This window comes from Melozone crissalis, unplaced genomic scaffold (genome assembly GCF_028551555.1).
Source record: "Melozone crissalis strain CALT ecotype California unplaced genomic scaffold, PUWL_Pcris_2 ptg000295l_1, whole genome shotgun sequence".
In the NCBI taxonomy this organism is placed as follows: domain Eukaryota; kingdom Metazoa; phylum Chordata; class Aves; order Passeriformes; family Passerellidae; genus Melozone; species Melozone crissalis.
Window position 1 is genome coordinate 552212 of NW_026536047.1, and position 16218 is coordinate 568429.

Here is a 16218-nt window from a genome sequence, read left to right on the forward strand (position 1 = left end):
AGTCCTGTGGTGACACAGAGGGATGAGGGAGGGCAGGACAGTCCTCTGGACACTCAGAGAGATGGAAGGAGTGCAAGACAATCCCATGGATTTAGTGAGGGACAGAGGAAGGGCAGGAACATCCTTCAGCCTCGCTGAGGGATAGAGAATGTGCAGGACAATCCCCTGGACACACAAAGATGGAAGGAGTGCAGGACAATCCTGTGGACACACACAGGGATGGAGGAAGGGCAGGGGCATCCTTTTGCTGCTCTGAGACATGGAGGAGGTGCAGGACAATCCACTGGACACACACAGGGATGGAAGGAGTGCAGGACAATCCTGTGGATTTAGCGAGACGTGGAAGGAGCGCAGGACAGCCCTCCAGCCTTGCCAGGTGATGGAGGAGGTGCAGGAGCATCCTTCAGCCTCGCTGGGGGATGAGGGAGGGAAGGAGAGTCCTGTGGACACTCAGGTGGAAGGAGTGTGGGACAATCCTGTGGATTCAGAGAGGGATGGAAGAGGTGCAGGAGCATCCTTCGGCCTCACTGAGGGATGGAAGGAGTGCAGGACAATCCTGTGGAGATTCACAGGGATGGAAGGAGTGTGGGACAATCCTGTGGATTTAGTGAGACATGGAGGAGGTGCAGGAGCATCCTGTGGATTCAGAGAGGGATGGAGGAGGTGCAGAACAATCCCCTGGACACACACAGGGATGGAGGAGGTGTAGGAACAAACTTTGGCTTCACTGAGGGATGGAGAATGTGCAGAACAGTCCCGTGGACACCCTGAGGGATGGAGGGAGTGCAGGAGAGTGCTGTGGATTCAGAGAGGGATGGAGGAGGTGCAGGACAATCCTGGACACACACACAGGGATGGAAGGAGTGCAGGACACTGTTCTGGATTCAGAGAGGGACGAGTGATGGGTGTGGAGCCATCACCACCCCCGGGATGTGCCCCGGAGCTGCCAGAGCCTCCCGGAGGTGCCAACAGCCCCTGCAGGGTGGGGACAGCGCTGCTGTCACTGCTGTGGCCCTGTCCCCAACCCCATCCCGCGGGTGCAGAGCTGATTAACCCCCCACACTACCCCAAGTGGGGCTCAGGTCCCCTCTGGGACAACCAGGTGCTCCCCAAATTCTAACCAGGTCTGTGGGACCCCATCCTGTCCCTCTAATTCCCTTTTATCCTCTTGTCACAGCCCCCAAATCCAGGGTTGGGGGTGCTCCCACAGCCCCCCACCCCCCCAGCAGCACGGGGATCCAGGAGTGCAAAATGTGCTTTATTTAATAGGGAACGACACCACCACCACCAGCAGCTGCTGCTGCTTCCAGACACCTGGAGGGGAAGAGGAACAGGATTTTAGCGGGGTGACCCCACTGTGGGGTCAGAGCCATTCCAGGGACACCCCCCAATGCTCACCTGGATGGAATTCCCAGAATTCCCCAATTCCATCATTTTTTTGCTGCTCTTTTCCTGCCCCGGCCGGCCCCGCGTCCCTGCAGAACGAGGAGGGGGCTCAATATGGGGTGGGGGGAGCCCCCAAATCTGGGCTTCCCCCCCATTTTGGGGTCCAGCGGTGCTGCTGGTCACACCCTGATCCCCGAACCTCCCCCCATATCCCGAGGGATTTGGGGGGACCCCGAGCTGCTCCTACCTTGGCTGGGGGGGCACGTGCAGGGACGAGGCTGTTCCTGCTGGAGAGAAGGGGGGGTCAGACTGGGGGTCCCGGCCGTGGGGACCCCCCCTCACCCCCAGGTTTCCATACTCACGGCTCCTCCTCCTTCTCCCACTTCCTTTTCTACGGGAGAGAGAAAGAGAGGGAGGATGAGGAGTCTTCCTCCCACAGGGATGAAGGTCATGGCTCATCTCCATAGCAGAGAGGAATTTGGGGTTCCCCCCCATGCCACAGGAACCCCAAAACCCCTCCAACCTCCTCATCAGGTGCTGACCTTGGTTGTTCTGCCCTTCTGGGCACCTGAGCCCTTTGGGGGCTTCTTGGGGGCTTGCACTGCTGCTTCCTCTTCTTCCTCCTCCTCATCATCATCAGAATCCTCATCCGAGCTCAGGTCCAAGACTGCGGGAGAGGCTGGCTGAGCCCCCAAACCCCGCTGGGGGGGTCAGGGGGACCCCAATACTCATCACTGGGCAGCGGTAGGGGGGTTCAGGGGGTGGGGGTCCCCAATAGTCACTGGACACATAGAGGGGGGACACCCCAATACTCACTGGACACCATGGGGGGATTCAGGGGGTGTGGGGGACCCCCATAGTCACTGTACATGCTCTGGGGGGGTTCAGGGGATGGGGACCCCAATACTCACTGGACACATGGAGGGGACCCTGATACTCACTGGACATGTGGAGGGGTTCAGGGGGTGTGGGGACCCCCTGATACTCACTGGACACGTTTTGGGGGGTTCAGTGGGTGGGGGACACCCCAAGACTCACTAGACACCATGGGGGGATTCAGGGGGTGTGGGGGACCCCCCCCATAATCACTGTACATGCTCTGGGGGGGTTCAGGGCATGGGGAACCCGATGCTCACTAGACACATGGAGGGGAGCACCCCGATAATTATTGGGCACGTTGTGGGGGGGTTCAGGGGGTGGGGGGGACCCCGATAGTCACTGGACAGGCGGGGGGAACCCCCATACTCACAGATGTGGGGGGGGACACACCCCAATACTCACTGGGCACGTGGAGGGGACCCCGATACTCACTGGACATGTGGAGGGGTTCAGGGGGTGTGGGGGACCCCCCCATAGTCACTGTACATGTTGTGGGGGGGTTCAGGGCATGGGGAACCCGATGCTCACTAGACACATGGAGGGGAGCACCCCGATAATTATTGGGCACGTTGTGGGGGGGTTCAGAGGGTGGGGGGACCCCGATGATCACTGAACACGTGGGGATCAGGGGCTGGGGGGGGACACCTCGAGAGTCATTGGACACTTTGTGGGGGTGTTCAGGGGGTGGGGGGACCCCGATATTCACTGGACACGTTGCGGGGGGTTCAGGGGGTGAGGGGACACCCTGATACTCACTGGACACACGGGGGGAACTCAAATACTCATTGGACACCATGGGGGAAATCAGGGGGTGTGGGACACCCCAATAGTTACTGGACACGTGGGGGGGGGAGGTCAGGGGGACCCCCATAGTCACTGTACATGTTGTGGGGAGGGTCAGGGGGTGGGGGGGACCCTAACACTCACTGGACATGCAGGGAGGGTTTGGGGGGTAGGAGGGATCCCAATACTCAATGTACACGTGGAGGGGACCCCGATATTCACTGGACACGTGGGAGGGGTTCAGGGGGTGAGGGACACCCCGACACTTGATGGACATGTAGGGGGGTTCAGGGGGTACCCCGATACTCACGGGACACGTGCTGGCCGCTGACAAAGAGGGGCCCCGAGCCGGCTCGCAGGCGCAGGGTCACCGGGGGGTTCAGCTCCATTCCGGCCAGCGAGGCCTGGAAACGGGGGTGGGAATAAATGCTGGCAAACCCCCGGGACTGCAACAGCGACCCCCGGGACAGGAACGGCCCCCAGACCTCTAGAACCCTCCCCGGGACAGCAACAGCCCCCAGAGCCCTCCCGGGGACAGGAGCAGCTCCCCCACCCGAGCCCTCCCGTTACAAGGCGGGACAACAACGAGGGGACGGCTGGGACAGGGGGACACGGGAGGATCAAGGGGACGGCGTGGGACAGACACGAAGGACTGAGGGACAAAGGACAACACGTGGGGACACGGGGAGCGCAGGACACGAGGGGACACGCAGGATAGGAGGACAGAGGAGATGGAGGACAGGGGCAGCCCCCCGAACCCTCCTTGGGACAGCGGCAGCTCCCTGAGTAGGCCCCATTCCCCGAGCCCTTCCCGGGACAGGAACAGGAGCCCCCCCAGACCCTCCCTGAGACAGGGGCAGCCCCTGGAGCTCCCCCGGGACAGGGGCAGCCCCCAGCCCCTCTGAACCTTCCCCAGGACAGCCCCCGGACCCCCCAGCCCTCCCAGGGACAGCCCGCGGACCCTCCCAGGGACAGGAGCAGTTCCCCGAAGGAGCCCCCAGTCCCTCAAGCCCCCCACAGGACAGACCCTGGACCCTCCCCAGGACAGGAGCAGCCCCCAGTCCCCCAAGCCCTCCACAGGACAGGAGAAGCCCCCAATCCCTCTATGGGACAGCCCCCGGATCCTCGGAGCCCCCCGAGCCCTCCCGGGGATAACCCCCAGAGCCCCGAGCCCTCCCCGAGACAACAGCAGCCCCTGAAGGAGTCCCCAAGCCCCCCACGGGACAGACTCTGGACGCCCCCGGGACAGGAGCAGCCCCCAGACCCCCCAAGCCCTCCCAGTGACAGTCCCCAGACCCTCTCCAGGACAGGAGCAGTTCCCCGAAGGAGCCCCCATTCCCCCAAGCCCTCCACAGGACAGACCCTGGACCCCCCCCGGGACAGTTCCCGGACCCCTCCTCGGGACAGGAGCGGCCCCCAGGCCCCCCAACCCTCCGCGGGACAGCACCCTCGGAGCCCCCTGAGACAGCCCCCGGATCCTCCCCAAGACAGGAGTAGTCCCCTGGAGAAGCCCCCAACCCCGGAGCCTCCCGAGTCAGTTCCTGGAGCCCCTCGGGGCAGCCCCCAGACCCCTCCTCGGGACAGCCCCCAGACCCTCTCTGGGACAGGAGCAGTTCCCCGAAGGAACCCCCATTCCCCCAAGCCCTCCACAGGACAGACCCCGGACCCTCCCCGGGACAGCGGCAGCTCCCAGAGTAGGCCCCACTCCCCGAGCCCTTCCAGGGCAGGAACAGGAGCCCCCCCAGACCCTCCCCAGGACAGGGGCAGCCCCTGGAGCTCCCCGAGCCCTCCCGGGACAGCGACAATCCCCAGACCCTCAAGGCCTCCCCGGACCCTCTCCGGGACAGGAGCAGTCCCCCGAAGGAGCCCCCAGTCCCCCAATCTCTCCACAGGACAGACCCTGGACCCTCCCCAGGACAGGAGGAGCCCCCAGACCCCTCCTCAGGACAGCCCCAAGTCCCGGAGCCCCCCAGACCCCTCCCGGTCCCTCCCCGGAGCCCCTCAGGCCTCACCATGGGCAGCACGGAGGGTTTGAGCGTGGCCAGCGGCAGCGGGGCGCGGCTGTCGCCGCCCTCGGCCGCCACCTCGAGCACGTGGAACTCATCCCGGGCCGCCTCCCCCAGGCACACCTGGGCAGGGAAAAGGAGGGAAATCCCTGAGGACACCCCCAAAATGCGGCCTGAACCCCGAAATTGGGGTTTGGGGGTGAGGGGAGCCCCTGCCCAGCCAACATCCCTGCAGGAGCCATCACAGCACCGGGAACTTGGGGGGCTGAGGGACACCAGCACCCCCTCCCTGCTGCCACAATCGCTCCCACATCCCAATTAATTCATTAATTAAACACACAATTAATTCCAGGCTGTGGGAAGAACAAATTCCCCTCAACCCCCTCGGTTTTTTTTTTTTTTTTTGTTTTTTTTTTTTTTTTTTTTTTTAGGGTATTTTTTGGGGTTTTTTTTTGGGGGGGGGATATTTTTTTGGTCTTGGATTTTTTGGGGGGGTTATTTTGGGAGTTATTTTTGGGATATTTTTTGAGAATTTGAGATTTTTTTTTGGGAGGGGTTTTGGGGTTTTTTGGGGGGTATTTTTTTGGGTCTTAAGGTATTTTTGGGGGCTTTTGTTTGGGTTTTGGGGTCTCGGGTTTTTTTGGGGTATTTTTTGAGGAGTTTTAGGGCGGTTAAGTTTTTGTTGGGGGGTACTTTTTTAGGTCTTAGGGAGGTATTTTGGGGTATTATTTGAGATTTTGAGGGGTTTTGGGGAGGGTATTTCTTTGGGTCTTAAGGGGTTTTTGGGGGTATTTTTTTGGGTGGGATTTCTTTGGGTTTTAGGGTCTTGGGGTTTTTTGGGGGGTATCATTTGAGGGATTTTAAGGGTTTGTTTTGGGGTATTTTTTTGGGGTTTTAGGTTTTTTGGGGGGTATTTTTTTTTTTTGAGATTTCAAGGATTTTGGGGGGCATTTTTTTTGGGTCTTAGGGGTATTTTTGGGGGTATTTTTGGGGTCGCTCACCGTGCGCAGCACCAGCTGCTGCTCGCAGTGCCAATCCTCGGTCACTTGGAAGGTGCAGGAGCTCCTGGCGCTGCTCAGCTCGCACCCTGTGGGGACAGGAGGGGACAGAGCCACCCCCGGGTCCCCCCGGGTATGGGGGGGACATTTTGGGGGTGTTTGGGGTGGGGAGGGGGTGACACTCACCCCAAAGGACGGACACGGGTCTGTCGGAGCCGCTGTCGGTGCTGTCCGTGAAGGACATGGCTGGGGAGGGGACACGGCTCGGGGGTGGCACAGCCTGAGTGGGGACACACACACACACAGAGCTGTGGGGAAATTCAAATTTTGGGGAAAATCCCCCAAATTCAGCGCCCCCCACCCCAAATACTCACCCAAAGCAGCACCGCGGTTCGAGACCCCACAAACAGCGGGGCCGCCCCAGAGCGGCATTTATGGGGTCACAGGTCCGCCCACCCCAAAGAGTAATTAGGAGCAGCCGCGCTGTAATTAGTTAATGAACTACTCAGGTGCGGGGTTAATGAGCGTGGGAGCCCCAGCACCCCCCGCGCTGTGTGACAGGGGTCACCGTGTGGGGACATCGCTGTGGTGGTGGTGGCCCCATCCTGAGTGTCACCGGGTGTTCCCGTGCTCTGGGTGTCCCTCGATGTCACCCGTGTCCCCTCCATGTCACCCCGTGTCCCTCGATGTCACCCTCTGTTTCTTGATGTCCTCCGTGTCCCCCGATATTGTCCTGTGTCCCCTCACATCACCCGTGTCCCCGTGCCTCGCGTGTCCCCCGCGTTGTCCCCTCCATGTCACCTCGTGTCCCTATGCTCCTCGTGTCCCCACCTGTCCCCTCCATGTCCCCCGTGTTGTGCCGTGTCCCTCGATGTCACCCGTGTCCCCTTCATGTCCCCCCCGTGTTGCCCTCCATGTCCCTTGATGTCACTCGTGTCCCCTCCATGTTCCCCGATGTCCCCTCGTGTTCTCCTGTGTCCCCTCACACCACCCGTGTCCCCTTGCCTCGCGTGTTCCCCCGGGTTGTCCTGTGTCCCCCCGTGTCCCCTCCATGTCCCCGTGTGTCCTCCACCCAACGTGTCCTCCCGTCTTGTCCTGGGTCCTTCGATGTCCCTCCGTGTCCCCCTGTCCTGCGTGACCCCCTCGTGTCCCCACCATGTCACCCCATGTCCCCGCATGTCCTGTGTTGTCCTGTCTGTCCCTCAATGTCCCCCTGTGTCTCTCCCATGTCCCCACGTGTTGTTCTGTGTTCCCTCGATGTCACCCCGTGTCCCTCCATGTCCCCACGTGTTGTTCTGTGTCCCTTGATGTCCCCCTGTGTTCCCTCGGTGTCACCCCGTGTCCCTCCGTGTCCCCCTGTCCCTCGGTCCTGCGTGTCCCTCCCGTGTTCCCCTGATCTCCCCGTGCCCCCCTGCCCCAGGCGTCCCCCCGTTGTCCCCTCTGTCCCCCCATGTCCCCCCCCGGTCTCTCTGTCCCCCCCTTGTCCCTCCCCCGCTCCACGTGTCCCCTCTGTCCCCCCAGCGTCCCCCCGTATCTCGGCACTCTGCGACACTCCTTGTCCCTCGGTGCTGCGTGTCCCTCCCGTGTCCCCCCGTGTCTCCTCTGTCCGCCGCCCTCCCCTCTGTGTGCCCCTTGTCCCTCCCCCGACCCCCCATGTCCCCCTCTCTCCCCACTCTGTCCCTCTCTGTCCCCCCCATCTCCCTCTGTCCCCCCCTGTCCCCTCCTCGGTCCCCTCCCGTCCCTCCCATATCCCCCCAGTGTCCCCCCGTGTCCCCCCCATCTCCCCCTGTCCCCCCGTGTCCCCTCTCTTCCCCCCGTGTCCCCTCTGCCCCCCTCTCCCTCCCCGTGTCCCCCTGTCCCTCTCTATCCCTCTCTGTCCCCCCTATATCCCCCCGTGTCCCCCTCTCTCCCCCCTGTCCCCTCCCGTCCCTCCCATATCCCCCCATGTCCCCCTCGTGTCCCCCTCTGTCCCCTCCCCTGTCCCCCCTGTCCCTCCCCGGTCCCTTGTGTCCCCCCCCGTCCGCTCTGTCCCTCCATCCCTCCCCTGTCCCCGCTGTCCCTCCCCGGTCCCCGCTGTCCCCTCCCGTCCCGGTGCCCCTCCCCTTCCGGCAGCGATGGCGGCGGCGGGGCTGGCGGGGCTGGTGAGACCGGGGGGGACTGGGGGGCACCGGGTGGCTCTGGGTGGCTCTGGGGGCCCTGTCCCCGTGTCCCCGCGGTGTCGCATTCCCGTGTCCCCGCAGGGTCCCGGCGAGGCCGCGGCGGCCGCTCAGGCGCTGTCGCTGCCCGCGGAGAGCTTCGGCAACGACGTGAGTGGGACTGGGGGGACACTGGGGACACTGGGGGGACTGGGGGGACTGGGGGGACTGGGAAAGTGAGTGACACTGGGGACACTGGGGACACTGGGGGGACTGGGAAAGTGAGTGACACTGGGGACACTGGGGACACTGGGGACATTGGGGGGAACTGGGAAAGTGAGTGACACTGGGGACACTGGGGGGACTGGGGGGACTGGGAATCGAGACTGGGGGGGGGTTGGGAAAGTGAGTGACACTGGGGGGACTCTGGGGACACTGGGGGGACTGGGGGGATTGGGAAAGTGAGTGACACTGGGGGGACTGGGAATGGGGACCGGGGACACTGGGGGACACTGGGGCGACTAGGACACTGGGGGGATTGGGAGAACTGGGAGTGGTGGCACTGGGGGGACACTGGGGGGACGGGAGACACACTGAGGGGACTGAGAATGGGGACTGGGGGAACTGGGGACACTGGTGGGACTGGGAAGGTGAGTGACACTGGGGGGACTCTGGGGACACTGGGGGGACTGGGGGGATTGGGAAAGTGAGTGACACTGGGGGGACACTGGGGGGACTGGGAATAGGGACGTTGGAGATGCTGGGAGATAGGAGGAACTGGGAGTGGTGGCACTGGGGGGACACCACGGGGGACTGGGGAACTGGGGACACTGGTGGGACTGGGAATGGGAAAGGAAAAGTGAGTGACACTGGGGGGAATGGGGGGACCGGGATTTCGGGGAGTGGGGGGACACCGTGGGGGACTGGGGAACTGGGGACACTGGTGGCACTGGGAAAGTGAGTGACACTGTGGGGACTGGGAATGGGGACCGGGGACACTGGGGGATTGGGAGAACTGGGATTGGTGGCACTGGGGGGACACTGGGAGGACTGGGAATTGGGGCAGTGGGGGGACTGGGACACTGGGGACACACCAGGGGGACTGTGGGGACTGGGAATGGGGACACTGAAGGGGACTGGAGACACTGGAGGGGACTGGGACTGGGAAAGTGAGTGACACTGGGGGGATTGGGGGGACACTGGGGGTATTGGGAGACTGGGAATGGGGACAGTGGGGGGACACTGGGGGGACTGGAAGTCGGGTCACTGGAGGGACACTGGGGGGACTGGGGACACTGGAGGGACACGGGGGGGGACTGGGGGGACTTACAGGACTGGGAATGGGCACACTGCGGGGACACTGGGGGTACTGGGGGGACACTGGGGGGGACAGGGGACAGTGGTGGGGCCGGGGAACTGGGACTTGGGACACGGGCTACTGGGGGGACTGGGGACACTGAGAATGGGGACACTGGTGGGACTGGGAATGGGGGCAGTGGGGAGGACTGGGGCCACTGGGGGCCCTTACTGGGAGGGGGGCCCAGATTTGGGGTTCCAACTTTGGGGTCCCAGTCTTGGGAGAGGGGTCCCAGTTTTGGGGGATCTCAGTTTGGGGGGGTTCCCCCAGTCCAGGGGGAGATCCTGGTTTTGGGGTGTCCCAGTTTTGGGGTGTCCCAGTTTTGGGGCTCTCAGTCCCAGCACGGGGGTCCCACCCCTGTCCCCTGGGAGGAGGAAAACCCCAAAAAGAAGAAACCCCCCAGAATGGGAACAGAGGAACCCCAAAGGCAGGGAAAACCCTACAAAAGCAGGGAGAACGCCCCAAAACCGGGGAGGGGGTCCCCAAAATGGGACGGGGACCCCCCCCCCGAGGGGACGTTTGTCCCCAGGAGGTGACCCAGGTGTCCCTGGTGCCACCCAGCCCCGCGTGGAGCTGGCCTGGGCCATGAAGGCGCATCAGCACGCCGAGGTCTACTTCAACGTGAGTGTGGGGTTTGGGGTTTGGGGGTTTTGGGGTGGGGGTTTTGGGCTTTTGGGGTTTTGGGGTGGGGGTTTTAGGGTCTTGGTGTGGGGTTTTCGGGTTTTCGGGTGGGCTTTTGGGGCTTTGGGGTTTTGGCATTTTGTGATTTTGGGGATTTGGGGTTTTGGGGCTTTTGGGGTTTGGGGTTTTGGGGTTTTAGGGGTTTGGGGTTTTGGGGCTTTGGGGTGAGGTTTTGGGGTTTTAAGGGTTTGGGGTTTTGGGGTTTTAGCATTTTGGGGTTTTGGGGCTTTGGGGTGGGATTTTGGCATTTTGGGGTTTTCTGGTGGCCTCTTGGGATTTTGCGGTTTTGGGGCTTTGGCATTTTAGGGTTTTGGGGCTTTGGGGTGGGGTTTTGGCATTTTGGGGTTTGGGCACTTTGGGGCAGGATTTTGGGGTTTTGGGGTGGGGTTTTGGGGCTTTGGGGCTTTGGGATGGGGTTTTGGGGTGGAACTTTGACATTTTGGACTGCGCTTTTGGGGTGGGGTTTTGGCATTTTTGAGTTTTGGGGCTTTGGGGTGGGATTTTGGCATTTTGGGGTTTTCTGGTGGCCTCTTGGGATTTTGCGGTTTTGGGGCTTTGGCATTTTAGGGTTTTGGGGCTTTGGGGTGGGGTTTTGGCATTTTGGGGTTTGGGCACTTTGGGGCAGGATTTTGGGGTTTTGGGGTGGGGTTTTGGGGCTTTGGGGCTTTGGGATGGGGTTTTGGGGTGGAACTTTGACATTTTGGACTGCGCTTTTGGGGTGGGGTTTTGGCATTTTTGAGTTTTGGGGCTTTGGAGTGGGGTTTTGGCATTTTGGGGTTTTGAGGTGGGGTTTTGGGTCTTTGGGGTGGGGTTTTGGGGTGTCCCAGCTGATGGTCCCCCTGCAGCTGATCTCCTCCGTGGAGCCCAAGTTCCTGAAGCTCACCCAGGTGGACGAGCGGATCTATGAGGAATTCCGCAGAACCTTCCGGAACCTGCGCGTGGACGTGCTGGACCCCGAGGAGCTGAAATCTGAGGCAGCCAAGGAGGTGGGGGAGGTTTGGGTTTTAGTGGGGTTTGGGGGGGTTTTAGTGGGATTTCCCTCCTTTTTAATGAGGTTTCCTCTAAAAAAAACCCCAAAACCCCCAGAAATACCACAAAAAACCCCCAAAATATCTCAAACCCCCAAAACCCCCCAAAACACCTCTAAAAATCCCAAAATCCCAAAGATACCTCAAGAAACCCCCCAAAATACCTTAAAAAACTCCTAACTCCAAACAATACCTCACAAAACCCCCAACCCCCCCCAAAAAAATAAAAAGAAACCCCAAACCCCAAAAAACCCTCAAAAAATACCTCAAATCCCCCAAAACACACCCCAAAATACCTCAAAAAACCCAAAAAATACCTCACAAAACCCCAAAGCCCAAAGAATACCTCAAAAAAACCCCAAACTGAAAAAATACCTCAGAAACCCAAAACCCCCAAAAAACACTCAAAAAGCCAAAAACCCAGGGGTGTTTTGAGGTGTTTTAGTGGGGTTTCCCCCCTTTTTTGTAGGATTTTGGGGTGCTTAGGGTGTTCTTAACCCCCTAAAAGTTGTGCCTCTCCTTTGAGGGGATGGTGAAGGATTTCAGCTACAGGGCCAAGATTTGGGGGGGTTTTAGTGGGATTTCCTCCCAGGGCTGTGGATGGGGTTTTGTGTGGGGGTTTTAGTGAAGTTTGGGGAGGTTTTATTGGGATTTGGGGGGTTTTAGTGGGGTTTTATTGGGATTTTGGGGTGCTGAGGGTGTTTTCCCCCTCAGAAGTGGCGCCCGTTCTGCCTCAGCTTCGAGGGCGTGGTGGAGGATTTCAACTAGGCCAGGCCTAGGCTTGGGTGGGGTCTGGGGGGTTTTAATGGGGTTTGGAGGTGTTTAGTGGGGTTTCCCCCCATTTTTGTAGGATTTTGGGGTGCTGAGGGTGTTTTTGACCCCTCAGAAATGGCGCCTCTGCTTTGAGGGGATGGTGAAGGATTTCTGCTATGGGGCCAAAGCTTGGGGGTTTTAGTGGGATTTCCCCCCAAGGCCATGGATGGGGTTTTGTGAGGGGATTTTAGTGAAGTTTGGGGGGGGTTTAGTGGGGTTTTGGGGTGCTGAGGGTGTTTTTAACCCCTCAGAAATGGCGCCTCTAATTTGAGGTGATGGTGGAGGATTTCAGCTAGGCCAGGGCAAGGCTTGGGTTGGGTTTGGGGGTTTTTAGTGTGGGTTGGGGGGTTTTATTGGGATTTTGGGGGTTTTATTGGGATTTTGGTGTGGTTTATTAAGATTTTGGGGTGCTGAGGGTGTTTTTCCTCCCTCAGAAGTGGCGCCCGTTCTGCCTCAGCTTTGAGGGCCTGATGGAGGATTCCAACTAGACCAGGCCAAGGCTTGGGGGGGTTTTATTGGGATTTCCCCCCAAGGCTGTAGATGAGGTTTTGTGAGGGGGTTTTATTGGGATTTTAGTGGGGTTTTATTGGGATTTTGGGGTGCTGAGGGTGTTTTTCCCCCCTCAGAAGTGGCGCCCGTTCTGCCTCAGCTTCGAGGGCGTGGTGGAGGATTTCAACTTCGGGACTCTGCTGCGCCTGGACTCGCGCGGGGAATACTCGGAGGAAAATTCCATCCTGGGTGGGTTTGGGGTCTGGGGGCGCCGGGGGGACCCCAAATCCCCCCCACGCTGACCCCTGTCCCCCTCTGCAGCCACCAGGATCCAGTTCTTGGCCATCGAGATCGCCCGCAACAGGGAGGGATGCAATGAACACGTGCACAGGAGGGGAAGAGGGGAAGGGATGGGGGAGAGGAGCCACGGGGTGGAATCCTGAAATAAATCCTGAAAAACTGCCATGAATCCTGAAAAAACTTCAATTATACTGAAAGGACTCTTATAAATCCTGAAAAACTGCATTGAATCCTGAAAAAACTTCAATTATACTGAAAGGACTCTTATAAATCCTGAAAAACTGCATTGAATCCTGAGAAAACTTCAATTATACTGAAAGGACTCTTATAAATCCTGAAAAACTGCATTGAATCCTGAAAAACTGCAGTAAATCCTGAGAGGACTTTTATAAATCCTGAAGGAGTTCAATAAATCCTGAAAGGACTTCTGTAAATTCTGAAAGGATTCAATGAATCCTGAAAAACTGCAATAAATCCTGAAAAACTGCAATAAATTCTCAAAGAATTTCTATAAATCCTGAAAAACAGCAGTAAATCCTGAAAAACTTCAATAAATCCTGAAAAAACTGCAATAAATACTGAAAGAATTCAATAAATTGTGAAAGGATTCAATAATCCTGGAAGAACTTTGGTAAATCGTAAAAGGACTGCAGTAAATGGTAAAAGAATTTAAATCCTAAAAGGACTTGAATAAATCCGGAGAGGACTTTTATAAATCCTGAAAGAACTGTAATAAATTCTAAAAGGACTTTTAAAAGAACTTAAATAAATCCTGAAATTACTTTTATAAATCCTGAAAGAACTTTAATAAATCCTAAAATGATTTTAATAAATCCTAAAAGAACTTTAATAAATCCTGAAATTACTTCATTAAATCCTAAAAGGACTTTCAAAAATCCTAAAAGAACTTTAATAGATCCTAAAAGACTTTGAATAAATCCCAAATGAACTTTTATAAATCCTAAATTATTTTTATAAATCCTAAAATGACTCTTAAAAATCCTAAAAGGACTTCAGTCCTAAAAGAACTTGAATAAATCCTAAAAGAACTTAAATAAATTGTAAAAGAATTGGAATAAATCCTGAACTTCAATAAATCCTAAAATTATTTTAATAAATCTTTAAAGACCTTGAATAAATCCTAAAAGAATGTGAATAAATCCTAAAATTACTTCTATAAACCCAGAAGTTATTTTAAGCAATCCTAAAAGAGCTTTATTAAATCCTGAAATGATTTTAATAAATCCTAAAAGTTCCCTAAGCTGTAGATTTTTTCCCTATTTTAAAACCTATTTAAACCTAAACACCCCAAAACCCCCAAATCTCCCACCTGTGACCTCCCAAAACCTCAACCACAACATTTCCAATATTTTTTATAAAAAATGAAATAAACCAAACTGCAACCCCTGAGAAGAGACTTTGAATTTCTTATCTCTTAAAACAGCAGAAGTTTTTATTGTTTAATTTAATTTAATTTAATTTTATTTTATTTTATTTTATTTTTAAATTAAATTTGATTTAATTTTATTTGATTTAAATTTGATTTAATTTTATTTTATTTCTCTCCAAGGAAATCTTTTCCCCAAACCACTTCAGCAGGGGCTGCCTGAATTTTCATTTTTAAGAACCCCTTTAGGAATTTTTCTCCCCAAATGACCCCAAACCAAGACAAACGGGGCCATTCCCAGGCTTGGGAAGGTTCTGGAAGGTCAGAGCTGCCTCTGCCCCCTCCAGCTGCAAATAAAGATTGGAAAATCCCAATCCCAGTTTGGGGTCTCAGTTTGAAAACCGCCAAATCCAATCCCAGTTTGGGGTCCCCAGTTGAAAATCCCAAAATCCCAATCCCTCTTTGGGGTCCCCATTTGAAAATCCCAAAATCCCAATCCATGTTTGGGGTCCCCGTTTGAAAATCCCAAAATCCCAATCCCAGTTTGAAAATCCCAGTTCCCATGTTGGGGTCCCAGTTTGAAAATCCCAAAATCCCAATCCCAGTTTGGGGTCCCCATTTGAAAATCCCAAAATCCCAATCCCTTTTTGGGGTCCCCATTTGAAAATCCCAAAATCCCAATCCCAGTTTGAAAATCCCAGTTCCCATGTTGGGGTCCCAGTTTGAAAATCCCAAAATCCCAATCCCAGTTTGGGGTCCCCATTTGAAAATCCCAAAATCCCAATCCCAGTTTGAAAATCCCAGTTCCCATGTTGGGGTCCCAGTTTGAAAATCCCAAAATCCCAATCCCAGTTTGGGGTCCCCATTTGAAAATCCCAAAATCCCAATCCCTTTTTGGGGTCCCAGTTTGAAAATACCAAAATCCCAATCCCAGTTTGGGGTCCCTGTTAAAAAATCCCAATCCCTGTTTAAAATCCCAATCCCTCTTTGGGGTCTCAGTTTGAAAATCCCAATCCCAGTTTGGGGTCCCCATTTGAAAATCCCAGAATCCCAATCCCATGTTGGGGTCCCCATTTGAAAATCCCAGAATCCCAATCCCAGTTTGAAAATCCCAGTCCCAGTTTGGGGTCCCCCATCCCCTCACAGGTTGTTCCCTAAAATGGGCTCAAACTCCCAGGATTTGGGGTCGATCCAGGTGGGTTTTGGGGCTTGGCTCGGGGTTCAAGGATCTCCCCCCAAATTCAGGGGGAGTTTTTGGGGTTTGATTGGGGAAATCACTCTGAGGGAAAGGACTGGGGGGGATCTTGGGGTTCTGGGGGGGATCTTGGGGTTCTGAGAAGGAACTGAGAGTTCTGGGGTGAATCTCTGGGTTCTGGGGTCACTATCGGGGCTCAGGCCACTCTCGGGGTCACTATGGGGTCCCTCAGGGGCTCAGGTCACTCTTGGGGTCCCTCTCAGGGTCCCTCAGGGGTCACTCCAGGGTCCCTTGGGGTCTCAGGCCCTTCTTGGGGTCCCTGTGGGGTCACTCTGGGGTCCCTCAGGGGCACTGTGGGGGCACTCAGGGGTCCCTGTGGGGTCACCATGGGGTCACTGTAGGGTCCCTCAAGGGCTCAGGCCACTCTCAGGGTCACTGTGGGGTCCCTTGGGGGTCCCTGTGGGGTCACTCTCGTGTCGCTGTGGGGTCACTCAGGCTCCCTCAGGGGTCACTCAGGCTCCCTTGGGGGCTCAGGCCACTCTTGGGGTCCCTGTGGGGTCACTCTGGTTCACTGTGGGGTCACCATGGGGTCCCTCAGGGGTCACTCCGGGGTCCCTTGGGGGCTCAGGCCATTCACTGTGGGGTCGCTCTCAGGGGTCCCTCTTGGGGTGCCCCGGGGATCACTCAGGGGTGACTCAGGGGGCTCAGGTCACTCCTGGGGTCCCTCAGGGTTCACTTGGGGTCCCTCAGGGGGCTCAGGCCACTCTCAAGGTCCTTCTTG

General features: G+C 56.9%; 2 protein-coding genes across 3 annotated transcripts in view; one reads left to right on the forward strand and one right to left on the reverse strand.

The window, feature by feature from the left end:
* Window positions 1–13233, forward strand: part of PBDC1 (polysaccharide biosynthesis domain containing 1) — a 94515-nt gene extending 81282 nt beyond the window's left edge. The window contains exons 4-9 of the mRNA XM_054294660.1: window positions 8296–8358; window positions 10106–10165; window positions 11071–11211; window positions 12693–12804; window positions 12877–13038; window positions 13120–13233. Of these exons, the coding sequence (XP_054150635.1) occupies window positions 8296–8358; window positions 10106–10165; window positions 11071–11211; window positions 12693–12804; window positions 12877–12998 (498 nt within the window). The 3' untranslated portion in view covers window positions 12999–13038; window positions 13120–13233. The remainder of the gene's footprint in view (window positions 1–8295; window positions 8359–10105; window positions 10166–11070; window positions 11212–12692; window positions 12805–12876; window positions 13039–13119) is intronic.
* Window positions 1238–6440, reverse strand: NPM2 (nucleophosmin/nucleoplasmin 2). 2 transcript variants are annotated; one of them, XM_054294649.1, is made up of 10 exons: window positions 6427–6440; window positions 6239–6332; window positions 6056–6141; window positions 5061–5177; window positions 3359–3452; window positions 1929–2053; window positions 1749–1777; window positions 1634–1670; window positions 1399–1475; window positions 1238–1314 (listed from the first exon to the last, which is right to left on the reverse strand). In XM_054294649.1, the coding sequence occupies exons 2-9, from the start codon at window positions 6294–6296 to the stop codon at window positions 1431–1433; spliced, it is 591 nt and encodes a 196-aa protein (XP_054150624.1). In that variant the 5' UTR covers window positions 6297–6332; window positions 6427–6440; the 3' UTR covers window positions 1238–1314; window positions 1399–1430. The 2 variants fall into 2 exon arrangements, with proteins under 2 accessions (XP_054150624.1, XP_054150623.1); XM_054294648.1 differs by having other exon boundaries at window positions 1634–1673.
* Window positions 13234–16218: the final 2985 nt, after the last annotated feature.

Coding starts and splice junctions, on each gene's coding strand:
- NPM2 (XM_054294648.1), bottom strand. CDS start 6,296: ATGTCCTTCACGGACAGCACCGACAGCGGCTCCGACAGACCCGTGTCC. Junction 3,453..5,060: donor AACCCTCCGTGCTGCCCATG/GTGAGGCCTGAG, acceptor CCCCGTTTCCAG/GCCTCGCTGGCCGGAATGGA. Junction 1,674..1,748: donor TGGGAGAAGGAGGAGGAGCC/GTGAGTATGGAA, acceptor CCTTCTCTCCAG/CAGGAACAGCCTCGTCCCTG.